This window comes from Oreochromis niloticus, linkage group LG6, assembly GCF_001858045.2.
Source record: "Oreochromis niloticus isolate F11D_XX linkage group LG6, O_niloticus_UMD_NMBU, whole genome shotgun sequence".
NCBI classification, from domain to species: domain Eukaryota; kingdom Metazoa; phylum Chordata; class Actinopteri; order Cichliformes; family Cichlidae; genus Oreochromis; species Oreochromis niloticus.
Window position 1 is genome coordinate 8,076,907 of NC_031971.2, and position 13,633 is coordinate 8,090,539.

At 40.2% G+C, this 13,633-nt stretch overlaps 3 protein-coding genes across 4 annotated transcripts in view; 1 reads left to right on the forward strand and 2 right to left on the reverse strand.

The window, feature by feature from the left end:
* Positions 1–2,672: 2,672 nt before the first annotated feature.
* lgals2b (lectin, galactoside-binding, soluble, 2b) lies at positions 2,673–6,396 on the forward strand. Its single transcript, XM_003456562.5, has 4 exons — positions 2,673–2,779; positions 4,167–4,240; positions 4,379–4,538; positions 5,978–6,396. The coding sequence occupies exons 1-4, from the start codon at positions 2,777–2,779 to the stop codon at positions 6,122–6,124; spliced, it is 384 nt and encodes a 127-aa protein (XP_003456610.1). The 5' UTR covers positions 2,673–2,776; the 3' UTR covers positions 6,125–6,396.
* uts2r4 (urotensin-2 receptor 4) lies at positions 6,022–9,746 on the reverse strand. Its single transcript, XM_003456570.4, has one exon. It carries the CDS (start codon positions 8,582–8,584, stop codon positions 7,511–7,513), a length of 1,074 nt encoding a protein of 357 aa, XP_003456618.1. The 5' UTR covers positions 8,585–9,746; the 3' UTR covers positions 6,022–7,510.
* A 126-nt stretch (positions 9,747–9,872) lies between these two features.
* zgc:92360 (arf-GAP with dual PH domain-containing protein 1) overlaps positions 9,873–13,633 on the reverse strand; it is a 31,805-nt gene continuing 28,044 nt past the window's right edge. The window contains exon 11 of one of the 2 annotated variants that reach the window (XM_003456563.4): positions 9,873–11,179. In XM_003456563.4, coding sequence (XP_003456611.1) covers positions 11,151–11,179 — 29 coding nt within the window. In that variant the 3' untranslated portion in view covers positions 9,873–11,150. The other variant, XM_019360320.2, reaches the window with a different exon arrangement.

The following is a 13,633-nucleotide window of genomic DNA, read 5'->3' on the forward strand; positions in this document are numbered from 1 at the left end:
ATAAGACCTTCTCCATGTGCCACATCTCAGTAATAGAATAATCTGAGTTATAAACTTCCTATTTTGTTTCATTCAGTGTTTGTTGGAAGTACTTATGACTGGAAGTAATTTTTTTTTTCAGGAACAGCTTGAATATCAGCCTCCACCAGTAAGTATTTTCCCAGATTTATTTTTCTATATTTCCTAATGTTCATGCAACTTAATGCCCTTAACAAAGTGGTTTCTAGCTAGGGTCTCTCTCTCTATCAATATCTATCCTTAGATATTGATCCATATACATATGTATCTCTATCGATAGATAGATAGATAGATAGATAGATAGATAGATAGATAAGGAGAGAGAGATCTACAGGGTGGGCCATTTATATGGATACACCATAAAGTCCTGTTTGTGGCACATTAGTATATGTGAGGGGGCAAACTCCTCAAGATGGGTGGTGACCATGGTGGCCATTTAGAAGTCGGCCATCTTGGATACAACTTTTGTTTTTTCAATAGGAAGAGGGCCATGTGACACATCAAACTTATTGGTAATGTCACAAGAAAAACAATGGTGTGCTTGGTTTCAACGTAACTTTATTCTGTCATGAGTTATTTACAAGTTTCTCTTTCTACACAGCCATTGACATGTCAAAGAGGTTAACATGTGAGGAGCAGTTCGAAATTGTGTTGATATCTGGTGAATGCAGTAACCGGGTCATTGCAGCAGATTTCAATGCAAGACACCCTACGAGACCACCCATCCCCCATGCTACAGTTAGCAAACTGCTTGCTAAATTTCGTGAAATTGGTTCAGCATTGGATTTGCCAAAATGTGGACGCAAGAAAACTGTCACTAATGAAGAAACATCAGTGGCTGTCCTAGCTTCATTCAGCAAGAACCCACAGCGTAGCATAATGTCACTGGAGAGTGGCATTAGTCGAACATCCCTTCGGCGGATATTAGCTACTCACAAATGGCACCCTTACAAACTCCAGCTACTGCAGCATCTCAACGAGGATGACCCAGATTTGCACACAGAATTTGCAGAATGGGCGAAACAAAAATTGGAACAGGACCCGCAGTTCACGCAGAAGATTTTGTTCAGTGATGAGGCAAACTTTTATGTGAATGATGAAGTTAACAAACAAAGCCACCGCTATTGGTCTGACACTAACCCACATTGGATGGATCCCTCCAAGACTGTTGGAACAACAAAAGTGATGGTTTGGTGTGGTATATGGGGTACAACGATAGTGGGTCCATTCTTCATCAATGGAAACCTCAAGGCCACTGGATATTTGAAATTGCTACATGATGATGTGTTTCCCTCTTTATGCACTGAAGCTGGCACGTTCCCTGAGTTTTTCCAGCAAGATGGTGCACCAGCACATTATGGGTGCCAGGTCCGAGCTTTCCTAGATGAACAGTTTCCTGGAAAGTGGATTGGTCGTCGTGGGCCAGTTGAATGGCCCCCAAGGTCTCCCAATCTGACCCCCTTAGACTTTTATTTTTGGGATCATCTGAAGGCAATTGTCTATGGTGTGAAGATACGAGATGTGCAGCACCTGAAACTACGGATACTGGATGCCTGTGCTGGCATTTCTCCTGCGGTGTTGCTATCAGTGTGTGAAGAGTGGGAGAAGAGGGTTGCATTGACAATCCAACACAATGGGCAGCACATTGAACACATTTTATAAGTGGTCAGAAACTTGTAAATAACTCATGACAGAATAAAGTTACGTTGAAACCAAGCACACCATTGTTTTTCTTGTGACATTACCAATAAGTTTGATGGCATTCTCTGAATTAGCTCGATGAGTCACCTGAAATGGTTTTCCAACAGTCTTGAAGGAGTTCGAAGAGATGCTGAACACTTGTTGGCCCTTTTGCCTTCACTCTGCGGTCCATCTCTTCCAAAACTGTCTCGATTGGATTTAGGTCAGGTGACTATGAAGGCCAGCCCATCTGGTGCAGCACTCCATCACTCTCCTTCTTGGTCACATTGTCCTTACACAGCCTGGAGGTGTGTTTGGGTTCATTGTCCTGTTGAAAAATTTATGATGATCCAACTAAATGTGAACCAGATGGGATGGCATGTGGCTGCAGGATGCTGTGGTAGCCATGCTGGTTCAGTCTGCCTTCAGTTTTGAATAAATCCCCCAACAGTGTCACCGGCAAAGCACCCCCACACCATCACACCTCCTCTGCAATGCTTCACAGTGAGAACCATGCATGTAGAGACCATCCATTCACCTTTTCTGCATCACCCAAAGACACAGTGGGTGGACCAAAGATCTCAGATTTGGACTCATCAGACCAAAGCACAGATTTCCACTGGTCTAATGTCCACTCCTTGTGTTTCTTGACCCAAACAAATCTCTTCTGCTTGTTGCTTTTCCTTAGTCGTAGTTTCTTAGCAGCTATTTGACCATAAGGTACGTTTTGTTAAATTAACTAACTGTTGTGGAAAATAAAAATCACAGTGATTTAACAATCATTAAAATGTGTTCACAATTTGCAGATTGATGATGATTAGTCATGACACATTCCTTTCCCCTGCATAAGCTACCTCTATGAGTTTAAAGTATTGGTATCAGCAATACTGGTGCTGCATTTATCACAGTATTGCACAGCACTACTAAGTGGATTTAGTGAGAGGCAGATATTGCCATACCCCTTTTTTTTACAGCCCTCCTGCCCCATATAAACCGCTCACCTGCCTGCAGACTTGTCACTGGAGGCATAACCCACTGAAGATCAGACCGTCAGCACAATCCACTGAAAACCATCACCATGGTATGTGGACTTTCTCTGCGTGAACAATAATCTGCATCTGCTACCTTAGTTGTGGCATTATATTCTATCCTGATGTATGTGACCATTTGCTTTGATTCTGTGGCTGAACCTCATACTCTGCCGTTTCATGGTTTACTTTTCTCGTAGCATATACAGTAGTCAAATAGTCATATATATTAAACACATAGACTAAATATTTATGAGGCTGAGGAATAAAAAAGCTCAAAGCTTGTGTATCAACCAGTAATATTAATAGAGCGTGTTTTATAGAAGTGATGATGGCTACATATATTCTGTGAACATGTGTTTTGTATGCAATAGAGAATCTCCCTTTGATTGTGAAAATGCTGAGGCTATAACCAAATTTAGGCTTTAAGTAACAGTCAAGAAAATACGTAACCCTTACACTGATTGTGCTTACCTTACAGTTATAAGTATATAAGAGATAATTCTCGAGTCACAGCCTGGTAACAGAAGAAAAATCCTATTCTAAGATTTAACATATGCCACTGTTGACTAATCTGAATAATTCAAATCCCCCAGAGGGATTAATAATGTATAGCTTGATCTTCTATCAAATTCCCTGTGAAGTCGGTGATAAACCAGCATGAATCTGAAATGGGTGAGCAGAATAAACCGAGGAATCTGTGGGTGCTGTACTGGAATATAGGGTCCAGCATGATGAAGTTCTCGTTTGCCCATTAGGTGAAGCCCAGCACATAAATAGGAAGAACAGGTGAAAGGAAGAACAGTTTATTGCTTTATTGATCAGGTGAACAGGTTCACTGGCTTTGTTAAACATTGTTTAAAAGTCATGTTGGGTTTCTCATTTGTATACATGTAAAATCGATCTTTAAACACATAAAATCAATTTAGACTTACTTCATTTCTTTGCCTCTTTTGTCTGTTAATGGGCACATATTGTACAAAGATATGGTAGATGTGACTAGTGTCCGAAGAGCTATAGGTCACTGTGTGGGTGGGGTTTTTTTTATGGCGACCACGTCAGTGAATAAATACGACACCTTCCTGTTTTGTTAATTTTACAACTGTGGGTACATTGTTTTACCTGGGTTGATCATCAACTGCTAAGATAAGACAAGCGCTAATCATCAGTTTGCTCATGGCAGTTCCACTGTCTTAAACCATCATGTAGATAGTTCCTAAAATTTAATAAATAAAACTGATAGACCAGATCTATACACACTTCTACAAGGAAGAGTTTTTATCACCTAAGAATGAGCACGAGTACTGAAGTCTCCCTATTATTATTATCAGTATTTCATCTTGTGTCTTCCCTCCAAGAAGTTCCCACCATAATGCTCTGAAAGAATCCAAGTATTGTTTTTTTTCAACCTGTCTTTTCCTGTGTCGCTTTCCTTTACAGAAAATCCAGGATATGTCAATCAAGCAGGGCTTGGAGTTAAAGGTCCGCGTCAAGCCCGGTGAGACTGGTGACAGGTGAGTCCTTCTCCTAATATGTTCATGCTGAGAGTGTCCTGTCCATTTCACACAGCAAAGTCGATTTAGTTATCTGTCAGGAAGCAGCGAGTCGAGTTCATGTTCCATCCTTTCCTTCCCTTCCCACCTCTGTCGCAGTTTTGCCATCAACATCGGTCATGATAGTGAGAACATCGCCATGCACCTCAACCCCCGGCTAGACTCCAACACCATCGTCTTCAACTCTTTGTCCGGGGGCACCTGGGGTGACGAGATCCAAGAATCGAACTTCCCTTTCAGACGCGGAGAAGAATGCAAGGTTTGTATGAAGGCGCGTGGCGTCTGAAAAATGTAGTCACCAACACACAATACTCTGAAGAGGTTCGAATGGTTTAAGTGAGGCTTTTACACACTGGCACAACCAGTTTAACATCAATGCAAATGCTAAAACACAGTTCTCTAGAAGACAGAGAACAGTGTCATCTGTGTTACTGGACTGAGTGCAAATTTCACAATATAAATGAAAGCTCATAAAAGTTACAATGTCTCAATTGTGTATATCAGTCAGAAGATAAAGTTAACTAAGATAGGGCCTTGATTTGCTGATCCTTCCATCTTTGCATGTCACTCTATGGGCAAGGTTTTATAGCTCATAGCTTGAAAAAATGTAATTGTACTCTTAGACACACACACACACCTGCTGCACTTTAATTTAAAGAATATTACAGTAAAGCACACCCTGGGTAAATGAACTGCATTTCCAAGCTGTTATCATTTCTTTGACTATCAGGGTGTAATTAATGGGTTTGGTGCCTGCGCAGTAACGCTGCTAGGTCAACGGGTAATCACGCCAGGCTTTATAGGCCCATAAAAGTTAATAGCTGTCGAGAAAGATTGCCCCAGATGTTTCTGGAGGAGGATTTTCTGTCGAAACTGCAGCTTTCTTTCAGTTGTGTAACAATGAAATTCAAGGAACAGTTTACTTTCTTGGAAGTGGAATTGCTTGAAATACTTATCTGTAGTCAGTGTATTATCTGTAGTAGATAGCTGCATGCATGGCCACGTTTGGGAGAGGCAGGAGTAAAAAAGCACCTAACTGCAGCATACTGTGGACAGAGTCAGAAGCAAATGATATAATATCAGTATCTGATTTGTTTTGTTTTTTTAATTTGGAAGATTTTTACTTTTTTATCTTGCATTCAGCTACCTGCACAACTGGAGACACAGAAATGTGCAACAGGATGATTAAGTGATACTATTAAACTATTAAAGTTGGCCAGGGCGCCAGGCTGCACGGACACCCAAGACTGTGAATGCGGTAACTCGAGAAAGAGGCGATGTAGGATTTTGAAAATCATACCATAGGTTTATCTACTAAAAATCTCGGATGAGATCAAATATCAGTGAGCCTGACCTCAACGCTAAGGTCAGAGGTCACCTAATATTTTCAAATTTATACCATAGGTGTATCTACTAGGAGGCTGAGGGGTAGCCCTGGTGGCCCCCTGTGTTTTTAAAATCTGCGCAGTCGTGCCCTTCTAGCTGATCCTTGATATGATATTGATATTTATAACCTGGGGTTTTGTCTTTTTTTTAATAGATGGCTAAAATAAACTTGCAGCTGACTGCATCCACAGCAGCTTAGGTTCTGTCCATGTCTGAGCCCAAGCTTCAAAAAAATGAAGGTATCCTTTTAACCAAAAGATAAATGTCATTCACCTCCCTTTTTCTCCCTCTTGCTTTTTCTTACTTCTTCAGTTTTACATCAGCTTGAACAACGAGGAATTTTACATCAAGCTTCCTGACGGCAGCATGATTAACTTCCCCAACCGCCTGGGTGATGTCAAGTACAAGTACTTCGATGTGAGCGGTGATGCGAGAATCATCGGCATCAAGCTGAAGTAGAGGCTGACCTCTTCTTAAGCCCCAACCCTTCACCCCTCTACCTTTTGCTTGTTGATAAAAGAGTCTCATGTTTTTACATAGCTGAAATTAGGCTTGACTGCTAATCTGAAATCTGAAAAGTAACTCTGGAAATGTCAACCGATTTAGATTGCTGATGTTGTAATGAGACGAAATGGCCTTAAGATGGAGCCCCAGCACATCTTACCTTACTATGGTTGGAGGACAGCTCAGCAAAGCTGGATTTGTTAATAAAACCCTGAAAGAAAAGAGTCTTCTTCGTCATTTACTTCCTCTGATACACAAATACGAAACACCACGTGTAATTTACACCTACATGTTCTTCACAATATTTATGCAACAAAGACTTGTTTCAGTTTTTTTTATATCATTGTAACATACATGAGTAAAAGCAGTGGGTGTTTAAAAGCACTAAAAGAAGATGCCAACGCATTTTTGTCAATGTCTGTAATTCAAAAGCAGAATTATTATTTTTCCCTATTTTTTAAAGTTATGCAACATTTAAAAAAGAGGGAGAAAAAAGAAAACCTGGAATTGTATTGGTCATTATCTTTAATATGTGATGAGGAAATAGGTTAAAAAAAGAATAAAAGTGGACATGGAAAAGGAGGTGAGGTGGGAGATGTAGCACACACTTACACAGACAATTTACAGGAGGACTCAAAAGACAAGCGTCCGGAGGCTGAGGAATGTGGCACAGTGCAACGACATTCCATAGATGGAGATGAAAAGTATTTGTCTGTAAAGCTGGTTTCAAATTGGACCATTAAAAAAAATATTAAAACAGTTCTGTACAACTCATTCACTTTTCTATTGTATTGTTTTTACAGCAGTTTCACTTTAATTGTTACAATGTACACAGTAAAAATATGTAAATATGTCATTCTATTTTCAAATCTGCAGGCTAGATGTCTATCTGCTCAACAGAACATAACAAATACAAAAATAATGATCACAGTGAATTCCAGTCAGTTTAGTCCCTACCTCTCTACACCTATAATTTTATTCATTATTTAACATTTGAGATATCTCATATGCAATTTGGTACAAAATGAACAAAGTTCGTAAGTTAAATCATCCAAACCTGATTCGTCAGATTGAGACAGAAGGCAGAACCATGTTTGTCATTGTGATTGAAATCCATTTGATTCAGCTAAATGTATAGTTTATTAAATGCTTTCAGTCAAGTTTGGTTAATTCTGCTAATTCTACTTTCTCAAAACTCACAAAACCTTAACAAGACGAGTTAACTGTCTCTTTAAGACAGTAGAGGAAGTTAGGTTTAAGCTGGGTCAACTCGATGTAGATAATAAAAAATGTCCTCTCTGAATCAAAACATATTGCGACTGGAGAGTTTATGCTAGTTCACTAAAAGTCCTGCAGTGGGGTTGTCACAGCTGACCCGGGATCAGCCCTGCTGGATCCTGATGACTGTCCTTTCTGTGCTAAATAATCTTTGTAGTTCCGAGTCAGAAGAGTGTAGAGAAATGGATTTATACAGCTGTTTCCATATGTGAGACACGTGACAAAGAAATTTACATAATTATGAGCAGCTGGAGACAAAGCTTTGAGGGACTCTGGAGAGAACAGTTTGGCTAACTGCCATCCCCAAAAAGGCAAGAAGCAAGCCCAGTAAGCTACCACAATGCTAAAGATCATTGATACGACTTTTTGTTTGAGTCCTGTCCTTCTGGCAGAGCAGCTGCTACCCCCTAAGTTAGCCTGCGCTACCCAATAGCGCCTAGCCAGCCCTGCATACAGTCCAACAATTACCAATCCAGGGACTAAAACACTGGTGAAAAACAGAGCAATGATATAAGCCTTGAAGGCCTCAGGGGTCCAGGTTGGATAGCAGATTCTCTTGACTGAACCAGCCACAGTGGGTTTGCCCTCCCTGACTCGGATCATCACCATCATGGGAAGCGTTAGCAGAAAAGATAGACCCCAAATAATTCCTGACACTAGCCGTCGGTTGCGGGACGAAGACTTGTGTGCACTGAAGGGTTTGGCCACAGCACGATACCGCTCCAGGCTCATAACACCTAAAATGAAGACACTGGCATGCATGGTGAGGAGGTCGAGACTCAGCAGGATGCGACATCCGGCCTCACCAAACAGCCAGTCGTGGGCAAAGTAGGTGCAGACTACAAAAGGGATGGTGCAGAGGTACAGCAGGTCAGCCAGAGCTAAATTAATGATGTAAACGTACATAGAACCTGTGCGCCGCAAAGCAGCTGAGCGTGTAACAATAAGTGTGTATGTGTTGCCAGACACGCCCACGACGCACATGATAATCAGTGTAGTACCAAGCAGGGATGTCACCCACAAGCCACCACTACCTCCAGCACCGCTACCACTCCCTTGGGACTCGTCAGCTCCTGCCCCTGGGCTCAATCCAAGACCCAGCTGGGGAGTTAAGGTGGCATTAAAAGTGCAGTTCATTGTGAGTTCATGCAGTTCAGAGAGGTCAGAGGTCAGGCTACAAAGCTGAGGAGCCAGTTTACACAGGGTTATTTGACTCTTACCTCACAGGAAAGGTTTCATCTCTGTGGAAACATTTCACAGTGTGAGGTGAAGTGCAGAAAGAAGATGCCAGTGGACCTTATAGACAGTCAAATATTTCTGTTAAAGTGAAACATTACAACACAGTTCCTTCCAACTTGTAGTGCTTATTCCCAAATAAGTTTGTGATGTCAGATGTCTGTTTAACATCAATAAAGTCTCCAGCAAAGATTCAAGTCATATGAACACCCCAGACTTAAGAGATGTTTTCTGTTGGGCGTAGAACTTAAGCAGATCCAAGCTGGGTCATTTAAGAGCAGTGGGGAGCAGCAGTGCCTTTTAGCTGGACAAACTGTGCTCAAAGTCCCTGATAGAAAGTCCCTGCTGTGCTAAGATGTGCTTGAGAAGACTTAACTGGCTGACATCTCCAGAGCAGTCTCCACAGCAGGGGAAAAAAACAATCCTTTCTCCTACATTAGCACACAGTGCTGTGTAGCTCTTAAAAATAAAAGTTGCCTTGCTTGTGCAAAGAAAGATTCACTCAGCAGCTTCAGTATATCCATTCACATTCTCCGCATTTTTGGTCTTCTATGTTTCTGTCCTAATGTGGATTGACATACAGAGCATTAGGTGTTCCTTTGTTTTATCCACGTCATCCATATTTTTTCCACATAGCTCTTCCAGACCTCTGTGGATCCACTTGGTGACAGATGAAGCTTCAGTTTCTCCCTGAAAATTGAGCCCACCCTTATCTCCAGGTTTTGATACTGCTGTGCTGTCTTTGAAGTTTGCACGGTTGCACTTCTCTCCTCCCATCTCTCCTCAGTGCTCCCTCCTTCTCACCGCGGTGAAAAAATAGCAGGGACCTATAGATTCATGTGGTATTCATCGTGGGCCTCAACCTGCAGTCTGTGTAGTGAGGGTGTAGTTTTAGACACCCAGAAATTGCTGGCAGGGGCAACTGCCTGCAACTACAAACACAGTAACCAAACCGCATCAATGTTTAGCCTAATGCTTAAAAGTAAAACACATCTATTTTTTAAAAACTTGCATCATATTATTTTTACACTCATTTATTTGCCACATTGTTTTACTTGTAAGTACCTCATCCTTAGTGACATATTTGAAGAAAGTGATGGTGTTAGGCTCTAACACACCACTTCAGCCATAATTAAAACAGTTTATTGCTTAAATATAGACACACAAATCTATGTGGAGATCATCTGACAACATTTTAAACATTTCTTTTATTCATGGTTGGCAACAATTTCATATTCTATTGCAGCCATGGTCAAGCATATGCCTAAAAATGCACATATCAACATAAACGAGTACCTTTTAACCAGATGAAGTCTGATGTCTGATTTGGGGTTTTTTGACACTGATGACAATGAGACAAAATAACTTAATGGCATTCTTGTCTAATTTTTAAAAAGATTTGAATATATATGCACTTTATGCCACATGAAGGTGCTGTTACACCATCCAAGGTTTTGTAGCGTTAACAGCTTTTCTGCAAACCTGCTTTATTGTCTTTCCAACACATCTTTGACAGACGACTTCAAAAATATATACATTTGTGTTTGCTTTACTTGCAAAACAGATGATCAAAGAAATGCCTAAGTACGTTATATTGCTTTTAATTAAAAGAATAAAATTACAAAAAACAAAAAACCCCACAAATACCTCAGTTTGATTTTACCCACAGTAACTGGATGATAAATGGTCTGTTCCTGTTTGACTAATATGTCTTTTTTCACAGCAGACATTTGGAATTATCACAGTACCAAAAGCACCGCTCCATTCAACTGTCAGTAAGTGAACAAACCAAGTCAGAAAATGAAGTTCAGGTGTCATTAACTGTATAATTTTCACCTGTGATTTTCCCACTGTGACATGTCAAAATGTCTTTTGTGAAAACAGGCATATTTGACTACCTGCACCTCATTAGCATTACCCAATCATCACAACACATTATACTTAATACAAGAGGACCAAAGCAAATACTTCTAACTTTGAAATTGTTTTTTGTTAGAATATATGTTTGACATACGTTTAATTCTACTGTTCCTATTTTGTACAGCAGTATTTACATGGCATACCACAAGCCCAGGAGAAACAATGGATAGTATTATTTTGTTTACATAGTATTTGATATGGGCAGTGGCCACCATGACCACAAACCCAAAGATTGCCATCCGTGCATTTGTAAGTTAAAACAAATAAAAATATTACAAATTTGGTTAAACCGCAAGTAATTTTATCTGAGCACTTTTACCAATAAAAGCTAATATCATTGACAATACTATGGTCTTATCAGTCAATACTTTCTCTTATTTGCATTCTTAATATCCTGTCATCCCATTAGAATTATGAAGCAAGCTCCAGTGTGACCACAGTAACAAAGAAGCTCAGACTCCAGGTCCATGACGCAGAAGCGAAGCGGGTCTTTTGTCACACTGGTCATGAACTGAGAGGTGAGGTGGTTCTTCAGGCTTCTGATCCATCAGTGCTTATGCCTGAACGTGGCTTCCACTTAAAAAAAAAGTCCAAAGTTAGGAAAGAAAATGTCCAGTTAACCCATAAAGACCAGCCAATTTGTATGACTGGCTTTTATTGGTATTGTCATTAAAACTTGTTGTTGACAAATGTAAACTGCCACGATGTACTTTATGTTCAGTGCTAATTAGCATGTATGCCAACATGCACCCCAAGAACACAGTAAACATTTCTTTCTAAATATGGAGTTATTGTTACTGTCAGTCAGTTAACACAACAACCGGTACAATCTTTACTTTACATCTACTTATTAGACTACTAATGTTAACATACAAACTTTGGACTTTAAGGCCATTTCTACACTTATATATTTTGGAAAATTTAGCTTTTTCTACACGTTTTGGCCTTTCATCCATATATAAATGACATTTTAAGTCACTCAAAACTTTTGAAAAACTTGTTGACATCAGACAGTGCACCATGTTATTGTATTATATATTATATTATCTTGTATTATTGTATTACACTTTGGTTTTTCTTGATGCTGCTTGATGCAGCTTTTTGTACTTTCGTGTGGATGGAGATATTTTCAAAAACAAAGCGGAAAATCACAGTTTTAAAAAATACCCATGTATGTGTATCCATAAACTAGAAGGCATTTGCGGAAATGAGTACACTACCTAGTGTGTTTGAAACTTTCTTAAATGAAATGCTAGAGTATCTGTGGTATGCACAAAGCTTTTCACTAATGCTAATATTTCTGAGGGTTTTTTTTTTTTTTTACCTTCTTTACACAATTTATGTAAAGAAAACACAATTTCTTAAAATGAGGGCTTGGTCCTTCTCAAGCTGTAAAATCAAACACTAGTAAATATTGCCAAACTGTCTGATTTGGCAGACTGGAACAATAATTTTGGACCAGGAAAGTTGAAAAAAATTAGCCACCATGTTTATTCAAATACAAAGTTGATTTAGAAAAATCTAACCAATAAGCTTACCTGAAAACTGTTTTTAAAACTGAGAAGGCACCAATCACAGCCCACACAGATGTAAAAGGGATGCAAAATAATTAGTCTACCCTTTTTATGAGTGTATGGGAAGCATTCAAGCATCAAGGAAAAGCATGCTAACAGTGACTGAAACTGAACAAAGGCTATAGCAATGCACCTTAAATAAAATAAGTATGTACGATTTTGCAAGTGTTTTTGGTGGACCTGTCTCTGTCTATCTATCCATGCATACATCCTTGAAGCCATCAATCCATCTATATAATACACTTAATTATTTTCCAGCATGTCCTGGGTTTCCCCCAGAGACTCCTCCTGGTAGGACATGCTTGAAGCACCTTGTTCAGGAGGCATCCATGAGCCCTCCTAGTTAAATACCCAAACCAGTCCACATCCTTTAGACGTAAAGGAGTAGAATCCCCTCCTGCATGACTTAACTCATCATCCCATCTCTGAGGTTGAGCCCAGCCAACCTACACAGGAAATTAATTTCCGCAGCTTTTATATGTAGTCTCATTCAATCACTACACAAATACCGTGGCCATGGTTGAACATAGATCAGCTGGTAAATTGCTTTCACCTCTTTCTTCGCCATAACAGATTACAGCCTTTCACATCATTGCTGATGCTGCACCAATCTCTCTGTCAATCCACTCTCCCTTCACTTGTGAATTAGGCCTGGAGTACTTCCACTTGGGCAAGTAACTCATTTCAGACTTTGAGTGGGTACTCCACCCTTTTCCAGGTGAGAACTGTACCCTTGGACTTAAAGGTGGTAATTCTCATTTCTGCCACTTCACACTCGGTTGAAAATTGCCCCAGTGTAAGCTGATGGAACCATATGATGAAACCAACATAAACATCATCATCAAATGGTAAAGATGAGATCCTGAGGGCTGTGATCAAATGCTTTCTCTAGGTCGAAGTCCTTCTCGAGCACTCTGGCATAGACCTTCTTTGGAAGGCTGAGAAGTGTGATCCATGCATCACTAGAGTATCACCCCCAATCTGCCAATTCAGAGAAACATCCCCAAACACATTGCAGAGACATGTCAACCAAGACAGTCCCACAACATCCAGAGCCTTAATTCATTCCGGACAAACCTTGTCAGGTGTCCATCTGCATACAGGTTTCTGTTCAGTCCCATTACCCACTGCAAAGCTACATTACATTGACTTAGCAATGGTGGTGCAGAATTTGGTCCACTCATACTTAGTGTCCCCAGTCTCCTTCAGAAAGCTAACGCTTTGTTAGAGGTGGGAATTGAAGATTTCACGGACTGTGGCCTCTGCCTTAGCTCCCAGCTCAAACTCACTATACGTTTGGGTAAACCAGTCTTGTCTTCACCCATCGCCTGATCCAACTCTCCATCAAGTGATAATGATTTGACAGCTCAGCTCCTTACTTCACTGAATGTCCAAGATACATGGCCACAGATCTATAATTACAAAATCGATTATCCCACATGCACTTATGAGCACC